The 27,673-nt window shown below is 44.5% G+C and overlaps 1 protein-coding gene across 4 annotated transcripts in view; it reads right to left on the bottom strand.

Annotated features, from left to right (window-relative positions):
• Positions 1–27,673, bottom strand: part of ebf1a (EBF transcription factor 1a) — a 151,417-nt gene that overhangs the window by 39,559 nt on the left and 84,185 nt on the right. For 2 of the 4 annotated variants that reach the window (XM_039774180.1, XM_039774182.1), the window contains exons 7-10: positions 26,033–26,114; positions 22,622–22,739; positions 6,407–6,537; positions 4,145–4,271 (exon numbers count right to left, since the gene is read on the bottom strand). In XM_039774180.1, coding sequence (XP_039630114.1) covers positions 4,145–4,271; positions 6,407–6,537; positions 22,622–22,739; positions 26,033–26,114 — 458 coding nt within the window. Of the gene's footprint in view, positions 1–4,144; positions 4,272–6,406; positions 6,538–22,597; positions 22,740–26,032; positions 26,115–27,673 lie in introns of all 4 variants that reach the window. The other 2 variants (XM_039774179.1, XM_039774181.1) reach the window with 1 other exon arrangement.

The raw sequence follows: 27,673 nt of genomic DNA, 5'->3' as shown, positions 1-27,673 counted from the left end.
GAGGCAGAGGTCACTGTGTGGGCACTGCTCATCCTCAGGGGGACAGACTGTGGTTTTGCCAATGCCAGCCTCACAGTCTCAAATCCCAAATGCCATCTGCATATCAATACATATTTATACATCTCATTTGGGCGTCCGGGACGGGGGTTCAGCTCCAAGATCAGCAGATCTTCAGTAGGCAGCACGCAGCTTTGAAGGGCGCACTCATTATTCTCTGCCACACAAACTTTGCATAACGGCGCCCTGCTTTGTTTGCCGGCTTGTTTAGAAGCGGCTTCCCCAGGGAGGAGGGCTGCCGCTCTGCTGGGCACCCAGGGGCCTGATGACAGCCTGCCTCTCTCTTGTCAGCTGCTTCTCTCTTCTCAATTTATTTCCATCCCCAGACTGGCTGCTTTTGATAGTTTCTTTGCTGATCGTGTACAGCAGCATGCCATGTAAATAATTAATTACAAATAAGAGCTACGCTGCAAGCAGATTAGTTGGCAACGCTAATTTTGTTGCTGCTGATGCGCTTCGGATTGAACAATAGTGCCGCCAGGGTTAATTCTACATCTCACGGTTGCACACAGTCAGACAGGCATCACAAGACTGGTGCTGTTGGAAGGGAGAGTGGCATGTGGGGTGAAGGACATCACCATTGTGACATAAGTGAGCTCTCTGTCCTGAAAGTGACCTCGGAGGCATTCACACTCTACAGTTTGAGGAAAGAGGCTGCCAGTCGTATTTGTAACCTAAGTGAGGTAACATAGACAGCATCCTGTCCAGGGAATGCCCTGTGTGGCATCCACACAAATGGCCTACAGTCTATAGTTTGAGGCACATGCCATGTAATAGTAATAGCATTCATTCTGGTGGAGTTAGCTCAACTCTCGTGGTGACCTAAGGGAAGGCAGTTTGCAGTTCTGGGGGCATCACAGTCATGTGAACATTAGCGGCATGGTGTCCTGGGTGTAAGATATCCGTAGAAGTAGCTCATTGTGAGCCAAGTGACATGTAATAGTGCTTAAGATCAGCATTTATCTCTTGGATTGGCCCAAGTGGCATCTGCACAACTCCAATGATAAATGATGGGACAGTGCAGGGGCCATATCATGATTGTTATCTAAGTCAGATCACACTGCCAAATACCATCCCAAGAGTGACCTAGGGAGATGACCCTCACAAATGACTTTCAGTCTGCAACATTGGCATCTAGTAGAGATCCTAACTAAAGGAAAGACGTGCCATCAGCTTCCAGTACTGGCATGGAAGAAGACGGCAATCTCATGAGTGGCAATGTCTACAGTCTGAAACAAGATGCCCCCAATAGTGGTTATATAATAAAGTCACACTGATGGCATCCAGTATGGGGAGTGTCCCAGGTGGCAGCCAGATAAGCTTCTTATGGCATACAGTCTGAATCAAGAGGTAACTAATCACACAGTGGTGGAAGTGACAGTGACAGAATTCAGTCCTGGGGAGAGACTAGGTGGCATGGACACGAGTGGCATACAGTTTGTAAATTGAACCACGTGGTGTCCAGCTTTGGTCCTAATCCCCGGTTAGGTCACACTCAGCAATATCCTTACTCATGGATAACCTAGACTCCATCCAGACAAGTAGACTCAACCTATCTAAAGTGGACACCAAGAGTGACTCAAGTGTTATTGACACAAATAATTTCCAGCACCAGGGATCATCCCAACTGTGACCTAAGTAGCCTGCATGAAAATGGCCAAAAGTCTGGAGTGTGAGCCAAGTGACAATGAGTTGTGATCATGACCTTGGTGAGACCACAATGATGACATCCAGTGCTGAGAGTGTTCCTGGTGGCACAACAAGAAGGACAGGGCAGTCTAGAGTGTCAACTGAATCAGAGTGTGGCCCACTGAGAGCCCCAGTCCCAGATGTGACTCAAGCGAGGTATAGCCTGGGGCCCCAGAGTGACCCATATATCATCTATTCTGATAGCCTCTGTTCCCATCCCACCGCAGCCATGACCAGATTGTCATCCACACTAAATGCCTGTGCTTTTGAGACTGAGCCATATGAGTTCAGGTCTAGTCTGTTCATACAAAGAGTTGTGAGAGGGTCCAGAAAAGAAATCTAAAGAGTGACTATAATTTAAAGACAGGGGCAGAGGAGAGGCATGCGTGACAAAGGTAGGGTCTAGTCCAGAGACTTCATACACAACACCCACATCCTAATGGTATCCAGTCCAAGTGAGGCCCACTCTAACTCTCAAGAGTTACCCGAGTACCATCTAATGGCATCCACTCTTGGTGTAAGCTGAGTGGCATCTTGGTCAGCCATGGGTGTAGCACAAAAGGCATCCACAGTAGTGCCACCTTCATAGGACCCGCCCTACCAATTTCAAGAGTAACCAGAACATCCATTCAAGTAGTTTCCAGTCTGGGCCATGAGCTGATTGTCTCCAAAAGCATTCCCCGAAGAGGCTTTCTGCCAGGCAGCGTCCAGTCACTCATAGCATGGACGTCTGAGTTCACCCGCTATTCATTTACTTAGGTTCAATCAAAGCCCACCTTCAGGTTGACAGACTGGGGACAGGCCGCCCCCCAGAGGCACACAGTAACTAATACAGGACTGAGCCATTGGTTTATTTTCCCCTTAAATTGTTTGCTCCCATTTTGTAGCTTTTGACAGCTGCCCTAGTCTAATGCGTCTCCCAGCTGTCACCAGTTAATGCCAATTCGCCCAGATTATTGCCCACTGGCAACTGGACACATAGTCATGCCAATTGGAACCTGTTTAGAACAGTAAATACAAAATCCTACAAATCTCAGGGACTACTTGGCTGGCACTCTTTGTATGCCAGTTCTCTGCCAGTCTGTCTCTTCTAAGCCTATAAAGGTATGTGTGCCAGCTTTGCACTCATTTCTAATGTTTTTTATTGTGCATGGCCTTGAGCCCCAGTTAAACCCACACACATATGATTCAAAAGACAAAGCATAAACAAACTAAAGATAAAAGCGGGCACTGCCCTCAGGGCAGTATTCAATAATAGTTGCCAGCCAAAACAAGGAGAAGGAAGCATGGAGTTCTGTTCCCAAAACACTACAGACTGACATGTCATTCAGAAACCTAAGTCCAACTAATGAACACTGATCACAGTATGCCCACCTGCCACCTAGCTATAAACATCTAAGAAGGCCAAGAAACACACTAGAAATAAGTACTAAAAGCAAGGAACCCAGGGCCACAGATTTAGGTTGACCCCATGCCCCAGTTGATAGTTAGCATAATTTCTATGTGAGGTTTTGGAGCACATCCACACCAGCAAGTCTATTTCCTGGCCAAGTTCTGCTGCTACAGGGGTATCAGTCTAGCATCTAGAAGAAGAGGCTGAACATTGTCCATTGGGCACATAGTACACCAAGTGATGGAAGAGTTCATTGTGTGAAGAGCTGGGAGTCTTAGGAACTGCCTTGTAGTCATGACACATGAATATCCCTTCCTTACTAGCATCATTGCCTGACAGGCCACAGTAAGGTCTAGGTCTTTTTTTAATTAAACAAGCTTTCAGAACCCTGGCTCCTCCTTATAAGTCTTTTGTGTTGAAAGGCCCCGGAACACAATGCCAGACCCTCGGTCTAAAAGGGTCAAAACCCTTCCGGAATTCCGCTTGTCCTTTTAATGCCAGTGTACTGCCCTGAAAATGTAAAACTCAACTTCATGTGACAGCATCTTGTCCTTTGATTCCAACACACCAACATTTTGTTGGCACCATACATGATGACAGCCCCTTGGCACTCAATACAATGGCAGTTTATTAGACCACAAGATGGCAAGAGGCCCATGATCCTTTGAAAGAGCAGCAGTCCTTCAGAGCCCCACATTATACAAGTCACTGAGTATCCAATACAAGGCATAGTAGGTGCACCCAATATGATGCCTGTCTCTTGGCATTCAACACAATGGAAGTTCTTTACATTTCAATTAAATTCCAGTCTACCAACACCAAACCCAGTAGCAGTCTGTCAGACCTCAAAATGATGCTCCTCATCAACTTTTCTACAAAGACTGATGAGCCACAATTGTCTGAACACGGCTCAACTCAGGGCTAGCCCCCATGATTTTTCCAGGGTGCCAATCCTTTTTTAGTCAAAACATCTAGAGTATGAAAGGCACTACAAGAAGATCTTACCTGTGTAGATGAAACGCCCAGGGGTGCCCTTACAAAACTGCTTCGACTTGTAAGACAGTGTGACCTCTACCACCCCAGGGATGTGGCGAGGAGGGGTCTGCACTCGAATGGCATGTGGAGTGATGAGCTGTGGATTAAGAGACAGGCCACATTAGAGGCAGTACAGCCTGCTGTTTGTTTCAGAAACCACAACATTACCTAATAGGTAGCCACAAAGGAGGCCGTTCAAGCATCCCTTTCCATTTCAATGTGACTTCTGTTCAATTTCCTTCCAAAGCCACAGGCCACAGAAATCAGAAGTATTACTCTCTGGACTGGCTTGCTAACATGAGTGGATCTGGCCAAACTACAGAAGGGCGGGACTCATCACAGTGGGTGGAGCCACTGAGAGGTGGGATGGATCCTGCTCTGAGTAACACAAGTATAATCAGACTGGAATGATTAAACTCAAACTGGGAAGATATCACCTTCTGGTTGGGGGCACTATAGCCCAGGGTCCTAAGCAAATAAAATTAAAAAAAAAAAACATCAACAGACTGGGAGATTCATTTCAGAGTGAGAAGGTTCTTGTTGGTGTAGAATTTCATTTCTTCTGAAAGATTTTACTTCAGACAGGAATATTTTAGTTCAGGTGTTCCTTCATACTCTTCAAATCATTTAATCATCTCACGCCTACTCAAATGCAATTTGAAATTATGGGGTTTGGGTTCTGATCTGGTGACATCAGGCCTAAGGCAGGAACTAACCCTGGAGGAGAGGTGCCAATCCATTAAGATCAGGTTCAAACCCATTCAAGTTATTGGGTCCAATATAGCATCTCCAATTGATGTAATGAGCACATCTTTAGGAAGTGGGAGCAGAAAACCAGCACAGTAAAGGGATACACAACAGGAGACTTTATAATATCATACCTCGCCATATACTATGCTATACCTTAGTTTAATACACTATGCTACACTACACTGTACTATTCTATAATATACCATACCATATCATACTATAACACCATACAAGACCATATTATACCATACGACATTACACTATGCAACACTATATAGTATATACTATGCCATACCATACCATACGAATCCCTCACACAATGGGTCAATTTATAACAACTAGATAATGTAACACACATGTATGTGGGATTTGGTAGGACAACCAATGACCCAGAGAAAATCCCATGTAGACACAGAAAGTAAACTGAAACTTTTCACAGACAGTCACCAGGCCGGGATTTGAACCCGGGACCTCTGTGCTACCCTGCTGCCCCAGATTTACAGGAGACTAAGAGAATGTAATTAATTCTAAGGGGTTTTAGTTAAAAACTGTCAATATTTCATTGGGAGAATGTACACCAGACTTGAAGGACTCACTGGGACAGTTTCACTGCTATATATAGGAGAATCACCATTGGAGCACTCTCATCATGCTGGGGTGAGCAGCTTCAGCCTGTGAGAACTGTGTTGATCACACTGGAGTTATGTCAGACTTGGAAGAATTCATTACACTGGGGGTGGTTCAGATTTGGAGGGATCATTTCATATTGGTAGAGTACTCTTTTATCTTAAAGTGTGTGCTCCTTTTATAAAAAAAAATAAACAATCAAGTCGCCTACAGTAAAGGTGTCTACCTAAATCCAATAACACAGTGACTATCCACTGATAGTAGGGTGACAGGGGAAGTTCATCTCTCACTGGGAGAACCAGATGCATTGCACTTTAAAGGTTTTCATTCATTCACAATGGATTTACGTCAGGCAGGGTGGGTTCTGCAGGTCCGCTCCTTCTGGTAGAATTCACTTCATACTGCAGGCACTCTGTTCACACTGGAAAAATGACATAACTCCTTTGGGACTATCAAGGCTCTAATCTTGGACTGGCACTCAGATTCACCTCAGACTCTGTGCACAGTCTCCTAAGTGGATATACAGTAAGGGCTGATGACATTGGTGGGCTTTGCCAGTATTGCCCTCCTTCCATTACATGTTTTGCTAGTTTATCTGTTTTTATATTATTTAGCTGAAGAGCAGCATGGCCTAGTGTCCAAGGTGCTGTGCTGCAAACCACAAGATTTCCAATTAGTCTTCCCCAATGACTCACTGTGTGCCCTTAAATTAACCAGTTAGCCTTCCCATAGTTCAATTACAAAAGTCTGATTTGTAAGTCACTTTGGGTAAATCATTGACTAAACATATCCAAATCAATGAGGATGACAGCAAAAGTCATCCTCTAGTCTACAGTAGTACGTAATCCTACTCACCTCACTCCATACCAGCATTGTACCGAAAATGACTTGAAGGCCATCAAAGAAATTGTCCCCAATGATGATGACGGTAGCTCCACCTGTGGTCCAGCCTTCACTGGGGCTGATAGCCTTGATGCACGGGGTGGCTGTTTCATGGATGTGAAGGCAGTGACAAAGAAAGAAAAAAAGGGAAAATGGGTGCATGAAGTAAGTCCTGGTTGAACAGGGAGTGCTGATAAGCCAGAAAATTAACATGAACATGTTCTTGAAGGGTATGCCAGGCCATCCTGGGGAAAATGCAGCACTGAGGTGGCACCAAGCCTCTAGCCCACCCTCTGAGACACACTAAACGGGCACTAGGTAAACAGACAGGCAGCCAGGCTGAGTCTTTACATATTTAAACACTGAATTTTACCAGACATTCATTCAAATACTAGTAATAGATTAAAGAAGCTCATCCATCAGTTCATTTATTCATCCAAATTTTTCATGTGAAAAGGTGCCCCCCCCCAAAGCTCAGCAGCGTTTTCTAATATGAACAAACTTCTCAATACCAGCGCTATCTCCACATTTCTACCACCTTTAGGTCCGGCCTTTGGTTTAGCCATTACAAAACACTTCTGTTTCTTTAACTTTGGCTCCACCCACATAGATGGGCTGTGAGAAGCCAGAGGTAGTAGGAGTAGAGCACAAATCAGAGGTAGGCAGCATTTCAGTGCATTAGAGCGCAGACTTATGTGGACACACACACTAGGTCAGTTTCACTCATCCATCCATTTTCTGAATTCTCTTTATGACATAAAAGGGGAGCCAGTTCTAGCAAAATTAAACATAAGGCAGGAGTGGACTCAAGTACCCCCTATAGTTACCCACACTGGACCAGTTAACCTAAACGGTATGTCTCCAAGATGTGTAAGAAACCAGAGCAGTAGAAGATATACAAAGCCTGCATGTGTCATTGTTAGTCACAGAACACAGGTCCGTGAAACTGAGAGGCAGCATCTCTGACACTGAAATACCACAGCATCCTAACTCTGTCCAGCTTTACTTCTGTAGATTTTTTTTGACTCAAAGTAAAATTCATGAAGACAGATTGTCAGGTTCCTCAGGCAGCAAAACACTCACAAACCCTAACACTACCACAGATATGTTTGGTCCTGTAAAATGTTCTAATTGTGGTGTATACGTTTTAATTTTTGCCTGGTCTAGAGTAAAGGGGCCCATGTAGTCCAAAGTGTATTACTTTTGATTTATCTTTCCATTTAACAACACTGTTTTTTTTCTGTAGCTAATTTTTCTCTACTATAAATATTATTTTTGCAGTGTTTTTCTGATGTCAGAATCATAAATATCAACTTTATCCAAGGAAATAGAGGCCTAAAGATCAGTTGATGTTGTTCTGGTATTCTCAGTGACTTTCAGAGTGGTTTTACAATTTTATACTTTGCTCTTGGAGTGACTTGAGCATGCTGGTGACCCATGGAAGAAAGACTGTCTCAAGTTTCTTCCATTTCAGACATTGACTGCAGTTTAGCTCAGCTTCTAAGCTTTAGAAATAATATTGAATACATCTTGTAAACTGATCTGGTCAAAATCAGTAATTATTGTTTACAGGACTTTCATTTGAGAGAGCTAAATCTGTATGGTGGGAATTTCAGTGAGATGATGAGTGAGTGATTTTTGTGAGATTGATATAGCGCAGGGAGGACTCATATCAGGCAGGATTGTTTTGTTATGCATTGTCACAGTTGGGCTGGTTGATCTAAAAAAGAAGGATATTAGCTGTACACACTGGCATGCTGTGTTTTTCATCAAAGAAATGAAAGATTAGGAAAATTCTTAATTCTTAATTCTCTCTGACCCCCTTAATAGAAAACTAAGGCTCATCTGATCACAACAGGTGTAACAATTTAAGACAACATTAGCAGATCTCACTACGTTGCGCATAGTGTACTTCATTTTCTTCTCTGATCAAAGTGAACAATTTCCAAAACCCTAAATAAGATGTGGGCACATAACTGTACACTTTGACAATAACATAACATAATATTCTCAAGCTGCCATGTCCCAATTCAGGTTTGGTGGGGCCAGAGATTATTATGATGGCATCGGCTGCAAGACAGTGGACGAGGCAGCAGTTCACCACAGGTCTCATTCACACACACTCACACAGGACCAGGAGCAATGAGTGCTGAAGCTGGGAAGACCCACTATCCCAGGGCAGGGACACGTGGTGATGGAGACAGAGTTCATTACATAGATAGCCTGGAAAGACACAATAGGAAACACTGAGATAGCATGAGCAAGAAAGACAGGACTGGCTCTATATAACACAATCAGATATAAAAGGTACTATGTGATAGATCAGTGCTTCTCAACCATTTTTTCAGTGGTTTTTGTAGACAAAAACATCCCAAGGCCTGCCATTATTTTACCATCCACAAACACGTTATATCTCTTGCATATGCTCAACTATCCAAAGGAGCGAGACACCTGGAAAAGTCAGTATAAAAACAGCTCCGAGATCAGTGTTTGTAGACATGGCACTTAGTGGGCACTTGGCTGGCATCTCCCAGCTGCTACATCCCTTTGCTTGCCCCACTCTGCCTCAAAGGCAACTTGTATGCCCACTATCCACCGGCCCTGTGAGACTCGCTGGTGACCTCACACAGAGGCAGAGGGACTCTAGCAGTCATGAGACGCACCCAAAGTGTTGTAAATGCTGTGTCTGCAACTTAGCAATCGTGGAGCTGCTTCTCCAGGTAGTCCTGTCTTACTTGAGACACCCGAGGAGCTTGTCCCTCTCAGGTTCAGACACAGCCACGATACACTATTATTTCCAGAGCACACCTGGGTAGCTGTCATGGCGCACCACTGTGCCACAGCACACTGATTGAAAAACACTGTGAGAGATAGATAGATAGATAGATAGATAGATAGATAGATAGATAGATAGATAGATAGATAGATAGATAGATAGATAGATAGATAGATAGATAGATATGTTTGATTTTGGGTGAAGTGAAGCTGAAAAGATGCAGGAGTCAAGATGAATACATGGAGTGCCATTATAAAGTTGCCTTCCTGCCTCTTTTTTCTAGCTCTGCCCTTCTTCTCATTAGCTTTGCTTCAAACTCTTGTTATATTCTAAACAGTGCCTCTTATAGTAAACACACTTCACAAGAATATTTAACAAATGACTGGAAGCCATTCAGTCGATCAAGCCTGTTCAGGGAATAACTAAGCTGACCCAATATCTCATCCAGATACTTATTAAAGGTTGTCGATGTTTCTGCTTCAATTCCATAGTTCGGTAGTTTGTTTCGGATTCCCACAACTCTTTGCATACAGAAGTGCTTTCTGACTTCAGTCCTAAATGCCCTTCCTCTTAATTTCCACTGGTGTGCTTGAGTACATGATTCAACCTTATATTGAAAGAATTCTGCTTTATCAATGTGTTTAAAAATGTTGAAACCCTAAATTAGGTCCAAATGTAGTCTCTTCAATTTGAAACTAAACCGATTTAATTGTCTATCACAGTAAGGCGTGGGATGCACCTGGTTGCTCTCCTCTGTACAGCTTCAAGTGCTACTATGTCTTTATTGTAGCAGGGCAAACAGCACTGCACACAGTACTCCAGATACGACCTCACTAGAGCATTATATAGTTTGGGAAAATGTCCCTTGACTTATATTTAACAGGTTTTATGAAATAACCTAACATTTTATTAGCCTTTTTGTTGCTTAGATCAAAGTTTGTGTCAACATAAACCCCTACATACTTTTCAGAGGTTGCTTCCTGTACGAGAGTGTCTCCCATCTTGCATTTGAAATGCATGTTCCTTTTGCCCAAGTGTATCTCTTTGCACTTTACATTCTACATTAAACTGCATTTTCACCCAGTTATATAGCTTGTCACAGTCTTTCTGAATTGTTTTTGCTGTCTCCTCAGTTTCTACCAATCCTCCAATATTAGTATCATCAGTAAATTTCACAAGTTTACTAACTTTATCAAAGTCAATGTTGTTAATATAAAGCAGAAAAAATAACAGTGCCAGGACAGACCCTTGAGGGACTCCACTGATGACCTCACTCGATATGGCGCATTCTTTTCTTATCTGCATTCTTTTCCTTCTGCCAATTAACCAACTTGAGATCCGGTTTTGCAGGTTACCTCTGATGCCTACAGCTTTGGTGTGGGACTGTGTCGAGGCTTTTTGATAGTCTAAGTAAATTATGTCATATGCTACTCCACTTGCCTGTTCAGAAAATCTAAAAGACATGCCAACTACTTACACATTCATCTTCTACAGTCGGTGCGTCGGCCGGCTAAGTGATATCTTACGGCTGTGAGTCAACCAGTGGCCTCTAAAGTCCAGCACGTTAGCCACAAGTTCACCCTGCCAGCCAGATGTCATCCTCCAACTCACCTTCTCATTGACTAGCCTGACTGAGATGGAGGTCAGTGAATGGCAGGCGCACACAGGCTTGAAATTAAGTAATCGGCCATCAGACTGAGAAGCGTCACTCAGCACTCAGTTCACCCTTTGTTACAACAATGATCACTTCACAATAAAACCCTGCGCACTCCCAGAGGCCCTCTGAGGCACAAAATGCTAATTCCAGTGATTATACATACACTTTTATTAAATATTACCAGGCCCTGCTTGTTTGAGGGCCTTGCAAACCTGATTGTTTTACGAGAGCCGTGTAAATGTCATTCGCGTCTCGCTCGCAGCAGGCAGACAATTTTGAGTCCTTACAAGAGTCGATCAAAGGCCAAGAGCTGGGGGAATTGCTGAGAAAACACGGACAAGCGATAAAAATCTAACAGATTAATTGGTTTAAATTTCATTTCAGGATGTTGAACTTTGACTCCCGACTCAAATGCCGCCTTGCAAACCAAGGAAGACTAATTATCAGACTTGTAATTTGCTCTGGGACGTAGATACGGGCACTTGCCACCCACCCATCTTGGGAATGCAGCCACTGTGGGGGCTGAAATATTTGGGATTCCCCACTTTCAATCTGCTTTGATTTAGTACAACTAAAAAAGAAAGGCTCTGGGGTCAGGTAACACTCGATTTGAGCACTTGGTGGGAGAAGAGAAAGTCCGCTGTGCCAAGGTAGGGACGCTAACAGTAAGAAACAGATCAGGCCAGTGGGGCTTCTGAAATGCCCAACATCAGCCAATCAGCCAAAAGCCTACCAGTGACTGACACAGGCCCCTTCCAATCAGGGCTTTCGCTTCTCCTGAGGGGCTGACACTTTGACCTGTGAGGAGACTTGAGGAGACTTGAGTCAAGCCTGAGTGTGCAGGTGGAAATCATATTCGGTGCCATGGAGCCGCAATCACATTAAAATGGTCACAGCACTTCCCTGGCAGCTCTGCTCTCTGAGCATCCTGCTTCCTGCCCCCAAAAGGGGCACAACCCCCCCACAGAGATCAGCCAATGGGGTTTTAAAGCTCAGGGGAAATCAGCAGAGCCCCGGTGTTCCGGGGACAGGAAGCCCTCTGAAAAACACAACTATAAATACCCTAACTGTCAGGTGGGAGCGGGTCACACTCACCGTCTGTGCCGCTTTGTCTTGTAGCTGTTTGCTTGCTGACATGTGAGCCAAGGTTCATTGTTTGAAACAGAGAGAGCAGCTTGCACCCCTGTTTGGAGCGTGCAGCCACACTGCTGTCATTCTTTAAGATGACAGAAGCAGACATAACAATGGCCCTGCAGTGGCCAAAGGAGTCATATTAGCTTGTGCCACTGCCATATGAAAGGCTCTATAAAGAAAACCTGCCTAAGGCTATGCAGTAGTTACTTGGCTATTCAAACAATTATATTTATATTCTTGACCTAGCCAACTTCATATGAAAAGTACTATATACTGTATTTAGAAAATCATATCAAGTGCTAGGTAGCATGGTGGCCCAGTGCTTTGTGCTGCTGCTTCATGGGGTCAATGTCCTGTACTGGAAAGTGGAGCCTGGTCAGAAGTCAGCAGATTCCCTCTGTATTCATGTGAGTTTTTCTCTTTGTAATCTGATTTCCTTGCACCTCCCAAAGATAACAACAACAACAACAACATTTATTTATATAGCACATTTTCATACAAACAGTAGCTCAAAGTGCTTTACATATTAAAGAATAGAAAAATGAAAGACATAAATTATAAAAAATAAATCAACATTAACATCGAATAAGAGTAAGGTTCAATGGCCAGGGGGGACAGAAAAAACAAAAAAACTCCAGATGGCTGGAGAAAAAATAAAATCTGTAGGGATTCCAGACCATGATACCGCCCAGTCCCCTCTGGGCATTCTACCTATTTTTTTTTTTAGGTCTCATGTGCAGAGTATGTTAAATTGTCCCAGTATGAGTGGGTGATTGTGCTCTGCAATGGGCTGGCACTTCATAAAGGGTTGAGTTATGTCTTACATACAATGCTGAATTGGGTTAAATAGGTTTAAGAATATGGAGTCATTTAGTGCTGTCAGCTGTCTAAAGGATGTGAAAGGCACTATATGAATCGTCAGATATGGGATCACCTTGTAATGCCTTGCATAAACATTTTTTTGTGGATTCTCTAGATGCAGGAATATGAAAGGCAATATATCAATGTCTTTACTTGATGTAACCTGAAAATAGTCTGACTGCAAATGGAAGTACAAAAAATTAACTTGTGAATCCAATGGTGCTTCTTTCACTTCTGCCATGCACCCTGTTCTACTGAAATAGGTGCCATCTCCACATGACTGGAAAAATTAATGAAAGGATGACCCCAATTACAACTTAGTAATATGGGCAATATGTTAGATAAGACATCCCCTAAGTTCATGGATGTAAAAGGCACTATATAAGAAAGTGTGGTGTCTTTCCATAGACATTTACTGTAAAAAGCACTGGATAAAGTACTAAAAATCTTTGCTGCGAGGACACTATATGCACATAATTACTGACTTAATTTGTTTAATATAAATTAAAAACACTGGCGTAGCTGTCTTAGACCTTCCAAGTGCTCGGTTCAGATAATGACCAGATTACTGCCTGTGTGTGGTGTGAATCTTTTATTCATGTCTATATAGACACTTCTCCTGGGACTTTTTTCCTGCCTCTCAGGTGCAGCTGTTACCATTACTGCCTCAGAGCTCCACAGTCCTGTGTTTCAATCCCAGGCTGATCAGCACCTGTGTGAAGTTTGCAGGTTCACCCTGTGCATCAATACATTTTCCGCCTCAAAGAGGTGCATGTTTGAGTAACTGATGATTACAAACCGGCCCAGTGTGAAGGACCGGTGCCCAATTCAGGTTTTGGCTCTCATCATATATTTGATTCTTCCAATACTGGCACCAATTCCCCGTGACCCTGAATGGGGTAACATTTTTAAAAAAAATGATGAATGGGTGGAAAGTTTACTTACCGAAAGTCACTACATGAAACCTTTCTTTAGCTGCTTTATAGCAAAAGGCACTAAATAAACTGTCTTGTGACAGCTTCTTAATAACTTTTGATATGGGAACTCCTTCACTTATATGAGTGTAAAAGACATTAAAAAAGCTGTGTGTGATAGAGCTTTAAAATTACATTTTCTAATACAGTACTGCAATTTGTAATGCTGATATTAAAGGAAATAGATCTATATTGCATATAAAGTATGTGTGTTGTACATGCAATTATGATGACCCTATAATCTCTATATATGTATATATATATATATATATATATATATACACACATATACACTGTATATATGTTATTACAAGACAGCCGTTATTGTAAGACTAGGCGCAGCATTAGCAGAGCGGAGCTAGCAGCTTGGGAGTGTCAGCATGTAAATTATGGTGGCAGAAAAGTTTGTGGGGAGGTAACCTGCAGGAGAGTGGCTGAAGGAGGAGCGGCGCGGACTCCATCTCTGTCAGTGCTAAGCGGACTTGTAATCAAAGGGGCTTCTTTGCTGGCAGGGTATTAGAAAGCGGCGGTTGTTTCAAGTCCGGGACCAGAATACCAGAACAGTTTAAAGAGATACTATTTACGTGCTTGGGGGCCTAAACACTGAACCTCATTAAGGAATAGCTTTCTTTTTAAATATGGATGGTAGAACTCGATTGTAATTAGTTTCATAATTCTCAGTTTGTTTTAAATTCCCGTTTTTTCCTCTTCAAATAAATGTGTCATTAACTCAAGTGTTATAACTCCAAAGCACCTCGTTCGTCTTTCTTCATTCATTTACGTTTCATTATATATATAGCACACGTTTATATCCGCTTCTACCCGCCACTATTTTTTCCGCAACGCGAACACCTAATTACCATTAATCTAAAAACATTTTTAAGCCGACCATTTGTGTTCAATTAACACTAAAATACATGAAAATTGACATAATTAATTTCATAATAACTTCATTTATCAGAACGACCCTTACAAGGCATTGCCCGCCATTGAGTACAATTTAATAAAGTTGTTTACCTACGCTTTATCGCTACAAGTTTCACATTCAAAGGCGTGGCTTCTTGATCTTTTATGGTCTTTCCCAACTACTTCACGATGTTCTTTGGAGCCACGATGCTCAATATAATGCCGGAAGACGGGTGAGTAACGCACGAGTATCCTCCTGCCTCTGAAGGCCACGTCACCAACGTCGAGCCCGCCCAAAACTCCCATTCGCGCTCAATTCGGCAGGAGTACTGGAGATGGAACGGCTGCAAAGGTGAATGTGTCTTAGTGAAAATTCATATTCATTGCGATTAGGAAAACGAGAAAGGGTATTTAAATTACTTTGTTCATAAACATTTTCGTAAACTGGTAGTTCGTAATGTGGGAAAGTTTTATATACATTCATCTACCCACCCATCAGTATTCTCAACCTGATTTACCCTGAGCAGGGTTACAGTGAAGCTGGAGCCTGTCCTAGCAAGCATAGGGTTCTGGGTGGGAACAATCCATGGACTTGTATACATGTTGTATATAATATAACCGCGTGTTTATAGGGTCACTATTATCACACATATAGAGTATTTGGAAATTCCTACTTGCAGAACCTTATAGCAGACTTTAAGTTATACTGGGCACTCCTGAAAGGGCAGATGTTAGTTTTTTTGGGACACTAAGGAGCAGCTTGGGGCTGCGGTCCTGTTCCCACCACAGTTTATGAGTGATTGGCCTTTTAAAGAAATGGCTGCATTATGTGAAACAGTCAGTTAAGTGTGAATCATAAGTGGTCTTGGACCACCCTTTAAAAAAAGCCCTTTCCTATCATCCAGGTGAGCTTAGAGTCCAGTGTGGAACAGAGGCAAAGGTTTATATGGACTGGAAAAGGAGGTCAAGGACAGAGCATGAAGTAAAAGATGTGGTTTGAAAGTCAAGGATCAGCATGTAAGGCTTGTGATGCCATAGGAGGCATGTCCATTTTTTGTTATTTTGTGTCTGTTCCCTAATCCTGCTCATCCAGCCATCCATCTGTTATCCAACCCGCTATATCCAAACCAGAGGGTCACAAGGGTCTGCTGGAGCCAATCCCAGCCAACACAGGGCGCAAGGCAGGAAACAAACCCCAGGCAGGGCGCCAGCCCACCGCAGTAATCCTGTTCACCTTGTGGCAATTTATACTATCTGTCCTCAATAAAACCCTGGGGGACTGGACTTTAGTATCTTTTGCTCTGTGCCTTCCTTTGGGTTTGGGAACTGGTTCAAAAGCACTCCCTGTATTTCACAGTATTTATATTATATAAGCAGTCTTTGGATATGAAAGGCACTAAATGATTCGGCATGTGCAGAATCACTGTCTAAATCTGTGGTGTGAAAGGCACTATATACACCCTTTGCTTTGCTGCCTCTCCTGACTTTGCCTGTAAGAAATACTGCTACAGAGCGAATTGCCTCCAGCGGCAGCCGGCAGGCGGCTTGGGGGTTGAGGGGGGGATGCTGAGCCTGAAAAAGGCCCCCGTCATTGTAAGAGACTTGAACATGCGGAGACGGACATGTAGAGAGCAATCCAGCTCACACAACACAAACAACGAGAAAGAAGAAGTGAGCAGCTCTTTTATCCTTTTTCCAGTTTTCTCTTTTCCTTGCAGAAACTAAGAACAAGCTGTAATGCAATTTGGAGGCGCCTCAGAAATCATGAACTCACAAGATGAGCAGCTCTACTGGAACAATCTGTGACGCTAATCTTGGCCTAAGTTGAATTTTTCACAGAGGCTGAAATTGTGCGAGGATTAACCAGATGGTTGAATGAGAATCCATCTGATAGGATTAAACTTTGGTGCCTCCCTGCGCTCCATCTGCTCTCCACATTGCTCTAAAACACATAAAACAACAGTGGGACCAAATGGGAGATTTTTCCCCTTTTTTTTTTTATTTGGCCTGGGACGCTGCAATCATAGTTAACCTCTCCACTGCTGGCCAGGGCTATGTCCAACAATACACCAGCCTCAGAAAAGCAAGAGCACTGGCCTTCCACAAAGTGACAGTGGCAACAGAAGGGAAAAGTCATACAAATATGAGACCATTCAGCAGATCCCTGGTGCCCCAGAGCCTGCCAATTTAGTTGGACTTCTTTCTGGTTGACAAGTTTAAAGTGTTAACAACACACGAGGAGAAACATGCAGCCACTCAAGGAACACTGGGTTTTGCAGGGATGATAAATATTTCATGTGCACTGCATGAACAACCTGTGTGGTCACGTTGCAAGTCAGATAGCGGTCCATTTCAGGACAAAATCAGTCATGGTCCAATGCCACTTCAAGTGGGGTATGTCTCCTCACCCAAATTCCCCTCTCCAGGCACAGGTTTTATCGAAATGAAGCACACATTTAGTTTTATGCCAGCTATAAGACCAATAATAAGGAATGGATCCCCTCTGTCCAGCAACAGTCCACATCACAGGCCCAGTGTAGCTAAAAGATTCATCCATTTAAGACAAAGTCAAAGAGGCCTCTCTAGGGGAGCGGGTAACTCTGTCTGCTGAATTACAGGTCAAGAGACAGGTCCAGTTTGTAGTACTAACTTGGACCATTACATGTCAGATGGTAGGTCAAGCATAGGGTACTGGTTCTGACAGTCCAGTTACAGGTTATCTAGATGGTCCAGTTCAGAGTACTGATTCTTCTAGTCTAGTTACAGGTCCAGGATGTAGTACTGATTTGGCCAGTCCAGTTCCAGGTCAGTTTCAGTATAGCGTTTAGATTCCAAGTTCAGTCAGAGGCCACATGACAAGTCCAGTCGAGGGTACTGGCTCTCCAAGTTCAGTTACTGGTTGGGCAACAGGTTCAGTGTAGGGTACTGATTATTTCAGTCCAGTAACAGGGCCGGTGACCAGTTCAGTATAGGTTGCTGTTTGTTCAAGTCCAGTTACACATGAAGTGACAGGTGTTGTACAATGTCACCATTCTCCAGTCTCGTTACAGGTCAGTTTAATTATAGAATGCAAATTCCCAGTACAGCCAGAGATGATATGATGGATCCAATTAGGCATACTGACACTCAACGTCCAGTTCCTGATCAAGTGACAAGTCCTCTACAGGGTATGGATCCTTTCAATTGACATATAGATAAGCTAACACGTCCGGTTCAGGATCACAGTTGTTGTCACCTACTTAACTTTTATCGACATTTATCTAACTCTGTATTTATTGTTCTAGTATCAGAATGTAGTTTAAGTTAATCTGTTTTGGTTTCAACAGATATTTTTTTCATATGTTTGATTCTTGTTTTCTTTTTTTCACATCTTCGCGCCCCCATTTTTGTTACTTGGCGCCCCCCTAAGGGGGTCCGCCCCACAGGTTGAGAAACACTGACCTACAGGTTAAAAGACAAGTCCAATATAGAGTGTTGGTCCTTCCAGTTAAATAACATGTCAGAGGACTGGACCAGTAAAGTGCCACAGTCCTTCAGTCCAGATACAGGTGAATACAGGATATGGATTGTGTCTGTTCAGTTTCAGGGTGGATTCAGTATAGTGTGCAGAGTCCCAGTTTAGTCTGATAGGCCCCGTTTGGTGGTATCAGTGCTCTTAGTCCAGTTACAGGTCAGGTGGAAGCTTCAGATCCAGGTTACCATTCTCCGCTACTCCAGTCCAGTCTAAGTATAAGATGCAGATGCAGGTCAGTCTGAGTGAGGCTGACAAATCCATTTGAGGTTTAGGATTAAGACCAGTCCAAGTCCAGTTACTGGTCAGTTGGCAACTCCACATATATCCCTGACCCTTCATTTTCATGGGGCAGCATGACCAGAGTGACAAACATGGTACGACTCACAAAAAACACACAAACAAAAATAATTTTGATTTTGCCATTTTGCTGGAGATCAAATCCCTGCTTTTATTTCTGTAAATATGTTTTTTAAATCCCTGGACTATCAAATGAGAAAATGATTGGATTTGGAATTAATTCACTTTAAACTCTGGCAATCGGTTCAGAAATCAAAAAGCATTAGTGAAGGAAGTGAAATGCAAAAAGAGGGGTTGAAGCTGGCACAGAGGGTTACAAAGTGCCATGTGAAGCAGCATTCTGGAAGCAGCGTGAGGAGTAGCTGGGTGGAACGAGTGGTTATGTGCCCTGAATCCCACTTTATACCCTCTTGCAGCCCAGGAGAATGAGATTACCTACACATGGGGCAAGGAGAAGCCTGAGAGAACAACACATCGCTAAAGTAGCAGCAGCAACAACACAAGTGGCACCCACAGATGACCAAAACAACAGAGGACATGTTGGGTACAGAGTTGGGGAGCTATGAGGAAAAAGAGGGGGGTCCAAAAACTCACAGACGTGTCAACACTACACACTAAGAGGGTGCCCATGAAATAAAGAGGATGGGTTTACAGACAGGGACAGGAGCCCATGAGAGAGAGTGGGGGATTTATATGCTAAGAGGGGCACAAACAAGGGGTCCACAAGCAAGATATAGATGTTTATTAAATGGGGGGGGCAGTTGATACTGTGATAACTATGTACTGGGGGGACCATGACATACAAGTAAAGAGGAGAGCAGAGCTGGGAAAGAAACTAAGAAAGAGTCCATTAAGGACACGCACGCTAAAAGAAGGGTCTGAGACAAACAGGTGGGTATTGCAGAATGAAATGGAACCCTGGCAGAGGCCAAGTAGGCCCCACAGGCTGAAAGAACACATGAGAGAGAGAGAAAGAGTTTGGTAGACTAAAAGATGGAACCTTCAGGCACAGTAGGGCATTTATAGCCTCAGAGAGAGGTCTGAAAGAGAAAGGTTAGGTCTCAGATGGAAGGGGCACATGAGACGCCAAGTGGGCCCTACAGATGGAGAGAGAGAAAGAGAGGGGGAGTTTTACAGATTGAGAGGAGCACTTCAGAGATGGCAGAGGTTGGGACAGTCTTCAGTCCTATTAAGGCTGAGGAAAACTCACAGTCCCTTACAGTTCATTGAATGTGCTGGCATTGGTGAGTTTTGTTGCACATCTGATTATGTTTGTGCTTTTCTGGATTTTTGACCTCTTGGCTCTGTCTGTTTTTTTTCAGTATTTTAAGTATTGTGTATTGGGACTTTGTTTGCTGCGGGACTCCTTTTGCCTTTTGTGCTCATCAGAATTCCCTTGTGTTACAGTGTTTTTTTTTGTAAAATACTTTTATTACTGACAGGGGTGTGATAGGTTCCCCCCCTCTAGTGGAAATATTGAGTCATTACTGTCCTCAACCAACTTGAATTTCATGACAGGGTACCTTTTGGGAAAGAGAACCCAAGGAACGCCTAGTGGGCAGTATAGACTAAGAGAGGACAGACAAGAGAGAAAGAGACATTACAGATTGAAAGATGTGATCTTTGGGGACAATAGGGGTTTTATAACCACAGAGGGATGTCTAAAGTGACAGGTTGGGTGTCAGATGGAACAGGGGCTCAAGAGATCTCAAGTGAGCCCTACAGACCAAATTGGACACACATCAGAGAGATTTGTACATTGAGAGAGGGTCACTTTAGAGACAAAAGAGGTGGTGGGGAGGGGGGCTGGGGGGTACTAAAAGAGAAGAGGTGGGTCTCAGATGAAAAGGAAGCTCCAAGTGAGGTCAAGTGGACCGTATAGACAGTGAGAGGTCACACGAGCAACAGAGAGAAGGGCTGTTGTAGACTGGGAGAGGAGAACTTTGGAGACAGAAATAGTTGTAATCAAAAAGAAAAGGATTGGGATTCGAATGGAAAGGGAGGGCCCTGAAGGGACTAACTGGGGCTTACAGACTGAGAAACGCCATGTAGCAGACAGACAGACAGGATTTTACAGACAGACACTTTTTCCAGTAAAGCTGCTCATCTTGTAAGTTTATGAGAGAAGGGCATGTAGGGCACGAAGGGGCACCTGAAATTGCTAGGAGGCTTATGGACTTGAAGGGTGTTCTTTAAGAAAAATGGGTGATGGGTAATACGAAGGAGAGGATTTGTGAACACTTAAATAAGGGGTTATGGGAGACAGGGAAGGTCTCAATGAGGTCCATGTGGGGGTAACAGAGCCCATGAGAAACAGATAAGAGTTTACACATTTTTCTCATTTATATCATAAGAGAGAGAGAGGGCTCATAATATAAAAATGACTGAAAGGAGAAAGACAGTGACAGTGGAAATTGTAAGGGGGCTCCAAGAGGAGCAGAGGGACTTGCAGAGCACCCAGTAGGGAAAATGGCATTGGGCATGTTGAAAAGGAAGTCCCATAAGAGACTGAAAGAGTTATCGACACTAGGATGGGGCACCCAGAAGAACCAGACATGGTTTTATGATTTCAGGAGACAGGCTAGATTGTACAGAATGGGGGGTCTACTCAGGATAGATGGGGGCTATCAGAGAGATAGGACGGCAAAACTGGGACTGTACACAACCAGGAGGGGGAGAACAATAACATTTGATGGCAAGTGTACCTGTACAACCAATGTACACTAGGGTTGTACATGCTGTAAGGTGGCCCACCAGAGACAGTGTAGCATTCCCATGCTTCTGCAGATACAGAGAGGGGCTTACAAGTGTCTAGAGGGCACATAAGAGAGAGAGAGAGAGAGAGAGAGTGGAAGGGAGAAATATTAAAAAGAAGAGACTGACAGAAACAGTCCAGTCCAAGAGAGGACCACTAAAGACTATGCAGTTTTTACAGGCTGTAGGAGGGGTCCAGCAGATACAAAAAAGAAATTTAGGAACACAAGAGAAATTTAGGCACACAAGAGACAGATAAGGGATTATGATTTTAAAGAAGAGACAAGCATAGATGGTCCTCCTCCATGGTGCTCTAAGCAGGTTTAATGTTGGTCCACACAACCCTGAACTGGATTGAATGGGTTTGAAAATGGTCAGATGTATAGATGGACTTTATAGATGGACTTTTTTCTCGTTGAAACATATTGTCTGAACAGATCATTTTCTGCTGGTCCTGGCACTGAAGGGTGGTGACATGTGCGTTGGTCTGGCATGTAAATAAGAATTTCAGTGTATTTTGTTCATGTAACAATCAACTTGAACTTGAAACAGAGATCTTATGACTTTTACAGTCTGGAGGGAAGCCCAACAGGGACAGAGTGGGGTTCAAAAATGGGGGGTGGTGCACAAGTCGGAGGTGGGGGGTAATTAAAGAGACAGTCAAGGCTGTGAGGGTTAAACACAAAAGGTCGATAGTGGCCTATAGATTGATGCAGGAGTCTGGCATGCTAACAGGGGGGTCCAGAAGAGAAGCACAGAGTGAGTCTGAAGACAGTGAGGGAGACAAAGTGAAGTGCACAGACTGAGAAGAGAGTGGCGGTAATGCATACATAAAGAGGGCCTACAATAGACTGGAGAGAGGTGAGACGTTCATACAGAGACAAGGACATCTAGATAGGGGTCTCAGAGTGGAATAAAGAGTTGGAGGTGGCTGCAGGCAGGGCTGGAACTGCTTTCACTACATTGATGCCAGGCTCATACAGACTAAAGGCACTCAGGGTCACCTTATTGTGATATCTGATAGCTACCCTCAGAGACACTTACAGGCAGGCAGAGGCACTCCGAAGACCTCCAAGACAGAGAGAGATATGTGACAGACACAGGCATCTTCAAATTCAGCCATAAGATTGGTGGAACTCATCTGGTGGCTCGGTTAATAGAAAACAGTGAAAAGCCCAGCCCCTGATGCCCACTGATGGGCAATACCAAGATGCTCTACACCCCGCCTAGGTCTTCCAGCATCCATACTCCCATTCACACCGCACCAACACAATTAAAGTGGTTTGCCTACCATGTTCCAGATAAGAGGGCGTACCTTCCGAGGGGTCAAGCCTCCGTGCCCTCCGCCCATGCTTTGAGTTGTTGTGTACAAACATGTTGTCGGACACAGCCAGGACATGGCCATCCACACTGATTGTTGTGGACACAACCACCTGCAAAGAAAAGAGTACAAAACAAAGTAAAACACACCAATCAGATACCTAGCATGGTAAAAATCTGGAAAAGACCGAGGCCAACACTGAAAGATGGCATAGCTCAGAATAGTCAGCCCACACATTGCTAAGGATGGACTGTGACCCCTAGATAACTGTGGGGTAGCCATCCCCTCCTGGATTACAGGTATGGTCCTTGTTAGCCTTCCCTACACTGGGTATGTGTCCCAATATCCTTTGCCTCAGGGAGGTTGTCCTCTGCCTGATGCTAACCCTTCAATGACCTCTTTAGACATTTGCCACTTGTTTCTCTAGTCATAGCCAGTGGCTTGGTCCCTGACAGAAACATTACTGCTCAAGTGACCCAGCATAAGCACATCTTGGTAGATCATGCCCAAGCTAAAATCTTATTCAAGTGGACTAATTGCTTCCAGTTCCCTCCTCTCCTGTCCATCTGTTGCTATTGGGCACTGCCAGTCTGCTTGTTTCCAACTAGTGATGAGGTGCCGGTTGGTCACTCCTCCTATAAACGAGGTTTCAGTGTCTACCAACCTTGTGAAGAACAACACCTTCCCCTTCCTCCAACTGTAATTTTTAAGCAGACAATCTCCTGCTCCTTTTGCTTCCCGCTTGGTTTATAAGCAGCAGAAGCAAGTCGAGGGACTGCAGGGCAAGCAAGTACAGTAGGCGAGAGCTAATTTACCGCTTCTCTGCAACTCCTCTGTGATCCAATTAAGTGGAAGTAGGGGTGTCACTCGCATCCCTTTATGAACCTCCTTGTGGCAAGCAGACATAGCCAGCCAGGCAATCTGTGGTGCCCCAGGTCCATTTTAAGTAAGTGTCTCAAGTGGCACCATGCCATATGCTTTGCTGCAGACAAAACTGCACACCTTGGGTAGTACTCCATGTGTGGAGCTGTCAGTTGTACTGTTTGAATCACACAGCAGAGATGCCAGTTTAATAACATCACACCTCATGTGCCTGGGCACCGTTACCAGTACTGAGTAGGATGGCATTGGCCTTTTATAAATGGTGCTATGGTGGTAGAACTCAGCGATGAAGGCCTAGTTGCTTCAGGTTTTTCTGGTGACTGTCTGTAGGGCCTGGAGTTTGATAACATTGATTTTAATTTAATTGTCTGTCTCTGACATCACCTAAAGAAGGTGACAATGTTACTGGAATCAGGCATTTTCAGCAGCTCCAGTCCAGACATGACTAGCCACACATTGTGACATCATTGTCTAAAAAGGTCACTATCACAGTAATCAGTCATTATTAGCTGCACCCTGTGAAGTTGCAGTCCCAAAGGGTCACTGCTATTGTGATCAGTCCTTATAGAAACACTCTGTAAGGCCCTAGTCCAAGGGGGTCACTCTTACTGTAGCCAAGTGTCACTATGTGATGCCCCTCTACAAAGGGATCACTGCTACTATAATGGGACTTTACCAACTGCACCCTGTGATGCCCTAGTGCAAAGGTGCCACTATTACACTAATATGGAACTGTTAGCACACCTGGTGAGGGACAAGTCTAAAAGTGACACTATCATAGTATCAACAGCAACACTCAGTGATGTCCTAGATCATAGGGGTCAAATGTATTGGACCCAGGCATTATTAGCTCTACCTTGTGAAGTCCCACTCCATTGACATCACTGCTAGAGTAAAGGGACCTGGCCTGCCCCACCCTGTCACCCCACCATCTATAGAGGTCACTGTTATAGCAATCAGACATCAAAAAACCACATCCTGTATCGTCCCAGTCTGAAGGTGTTACTATTACAGTGATCAGACATTACAAGCTGCACCCTGGTAGGCCCCAGTTCAGAAACCATTTGGACAATAATCAGACATGGCTACCTCCACCCTGTGCAGTTTCAGTCCAAAGGTGTCACTATAACAGTAATCAGACATTACTAGATACCCCCTGTGATCCACTGTTAAAATATTCACTATTACAGTAATCAGACAGGTGATGTTACAGTCTACAAGGATCACTGTTGTAGTAATCAGACATTACTAGCTGCACATTGTGATGCTCCATCCTGAATGTCTCACTCTTGCTGTAATCAGGTAAGAGCACTGAGCCCCATTAAATGCCAGTCCAAACAGGTCCTTACCATAGTGATCAGGCATCACTACACACTCCCCCTTGGTGTTCTATCCTGAAGGTGTCACTCCCATCATAATCAAGAAAGGACCCTGCACCCTCTGAAGCTCCAGTACCAAGGTGTCACTATGACAGTAATCAGGCATTACTAATTACACCCTGTGACTCACAATTTCAAATTTTCACTGTTACATTAACCAGACCTATGATGTCACCGTCCATAAGGCTCGTTCTTACAGTACACTAGTCTACCATCTCTAGCCGTCCCCTTCGATGTTCCATTCTGAAAGTGCCAGTCCTGCTGTGGTCAGATATTGTTAGCTGTGCCCTGTAAAGCTCCAGCCTAAAGGAAGTCACTGTTACAATAATCAGGCATCACTAGCTGCATCCATCGACCGGCCAGTTCAAAAACTCCACTGTTGCTGTAATCAGGCATACCTGAGGCTGTCCAGGTTTGTCAGTGCTCCTACATATTATATTGGGCAGTCCACACGTGCCTGGAGACCAGGGTTCAAACCCAGCTCCACTGCTGTCTGTGTAGAGCTGGCACTATTTCACCATGTCCACATGGTCCCTCTCTGCGTGTCAGGTTGACTGACGACTCTAAATTGACCCAGCATGAGTTGTGTGTAAATGTGCCCCATGATAGACCGAGCTCCATGTATATGGTTGTTTCTTGTGTCATGGCCTATGTTGCCAGGAACTTCCAGATGTGGTTCTGAAAATGGATGGCAGGATGCATCTTTGGCAGCACCCTGTGGCACACAGTTGCTGTTGTTGGCTCTCCTTTCATGGCAGCACTCTGTCCTGCTCCTACTCTGATACAAAAAAATCAAAGGGACTATAGCAGCAACCCTGTGGTGCTCTTCTTAAATCAGCCGTGTCTGGCATTGCCCTCTAGTGCTGTGGTTTTGAAGGCTCTGGCTACTCCCCAGACTTAGGCAGTTGCCTGCTTGGGACTGGACAGTTGGGGCTGACCGTAATTATTCAGTGTCTGTTTACAAGTCCCGCGCCCAGGCGGCCTCTCTGACAGACCGCCTGTAAGAAGTCAACTGATTGGTGACCTCCTTCCTGCCCTCGCCAGTCGTCTGCACCGGATGCTGACGGCTGTGGGGAGATAACAGGCGAAAGGATGGATTACCATACAAAAACGAAGCGGCCTGCCCCCCCCCACCAACCATTACCTGGAAGCGCCGCATGTCTCTGGGGTTCCCAGCATTCTTCAGGCAATTCTGATTGCATTTCAAAAAGAACTTCAAGAAGAATCTGAAACAAGAAAGAGAGGAAGATGAGGATCATGCCCTCCAAACAGCAGCCCCAGACAGGGCAAGCATGGGGACAGGACTCTAGGTGAGGTAGCCCCATGACCAACACCATCCCTCCTGCTCCCCACACCCAAAATTAACTCATAAGAGTGGCTCTGTCAACAGCTTGTCACTTCACGGTAGAAGCACCAGATGCCTGGACACAGGATCCCTGTTGCCTAACCTGCCCTGTGCTATGGAATGTTGGCACAACCCTGCCCCCGACCAGCCCCTCCCCCATGCCGCCCACCCCCCGGCTACACGCTTCTTGTTGAAATAAAGAGCCGCACCATCTGTCGGGAGGCAAAGACAGAACTGTCAACTTGCACCTGGAGCCCAAAACAAGGCCTTATGAGGCAATGTCTCTGGGAGCGAGGGAGCCACTGGGGAGGCGGTCAGCAACGGCTGGGACCGAGCCAGCCACCTGGTCACTAAGAGAATTTTATAAAGGGGCCAGCGTCAAGTTAAAAATACTTGCTGAGGAAGGCAGGAGTAGCGGTGGCCTGGACACACAACTAGACGCTTGGGCAAATGACAGCCGTGCAAACTGCACCCCCTGATGCCAACATAGCCAGTGTCAAAAACCAGCAGCCCCATCCCTAAACCCTGAGTGGTGAAGTAGACAATGATGAGAAACATTACAAGGGGTCAAACATATGTATAGAGACCAGCGAGAAAATGCACCACATCACACACATTCCACTGTGTACTTGTCAGGCCCGAGAGCAAACCAGACATTGTGCCTAGTAGGACCCCCGGGGCCTGGGATCTGATATCAGGCCTCTTACCCCCAGGGTGGCAGGCCTTTAAAGGGCATTTTTATTTATTTGTTAAGTGTGGAGGAATATGTCAGAGTTTTGGGGTTTTCATGTTTGTGCCTGTATGTGATGAGTGTATTGCTGTGTGTGTGTGATTATGGCACTAAGTCGGGGAGCCCATATTTGTGGTGGTGTGAATTTATGTGTGCACTCGTATGTAACGAATGTTTAGTTTGTGGGTGTATGAATATGAAGAACATGCTCATTATACACACATGTGCATTTGTAAACGCACCCTGAATTGTAGTACTCAGGTTTGTGTTCTCGTGTGAGGGCGTGTGAAATACAAATACTGGCACGTGCATTCGTCACATCATGTCACTTTCTAACACACTTATTCCAAACCAGGGTTGCTGGGCGGCTGGAGCCTGTCCCGTCTAGCATAAGACGCAAGGCAGGAACAGGGCGCCAATCCAAACGCACACTAGGGCCATTTTAGCATCGTCAGTTCACCTGACTTGCACGTCTTTGTGTGGGATTCCTCCAGGTGCTCCAGTTTCCTACCACTGCTCAGACACAGGGAGATCATGCAAACTCCATGTTCCCCCTGTTCTACTGACTGTGAATCAGCATTGCTACCATTGCACCACCGTGCTGCCCATGAGCATATCTGAGTTTGAATGTTTAGAATATTTGGGGATGTATATGAGTGTGTGTGCATTCATGTGTGCGTGATCATGCCACAACATATGGTGTCCATGTT

Source organism: Polypterus senegalus, chromosome 13 (assembly GCF_016835505.1).
Source record: "Polypterus senegalus isolate Bchr_013 chromosome 13, ASM1683550v1, whole genome shotgun sequence".
Taxonomy (NCBI): domain Eukaryota; kingdom Metazoa; phylum Chordata; class Cladistia; order Polypteriformes; family Polypteridae; genus Polypterus; species Polypterus senegalus.
The sequence above is the reverse complement of the archived record's forward strand: the minus strand, read 5'-3'. Positions and strand labels throughout refer to the sequence as shown.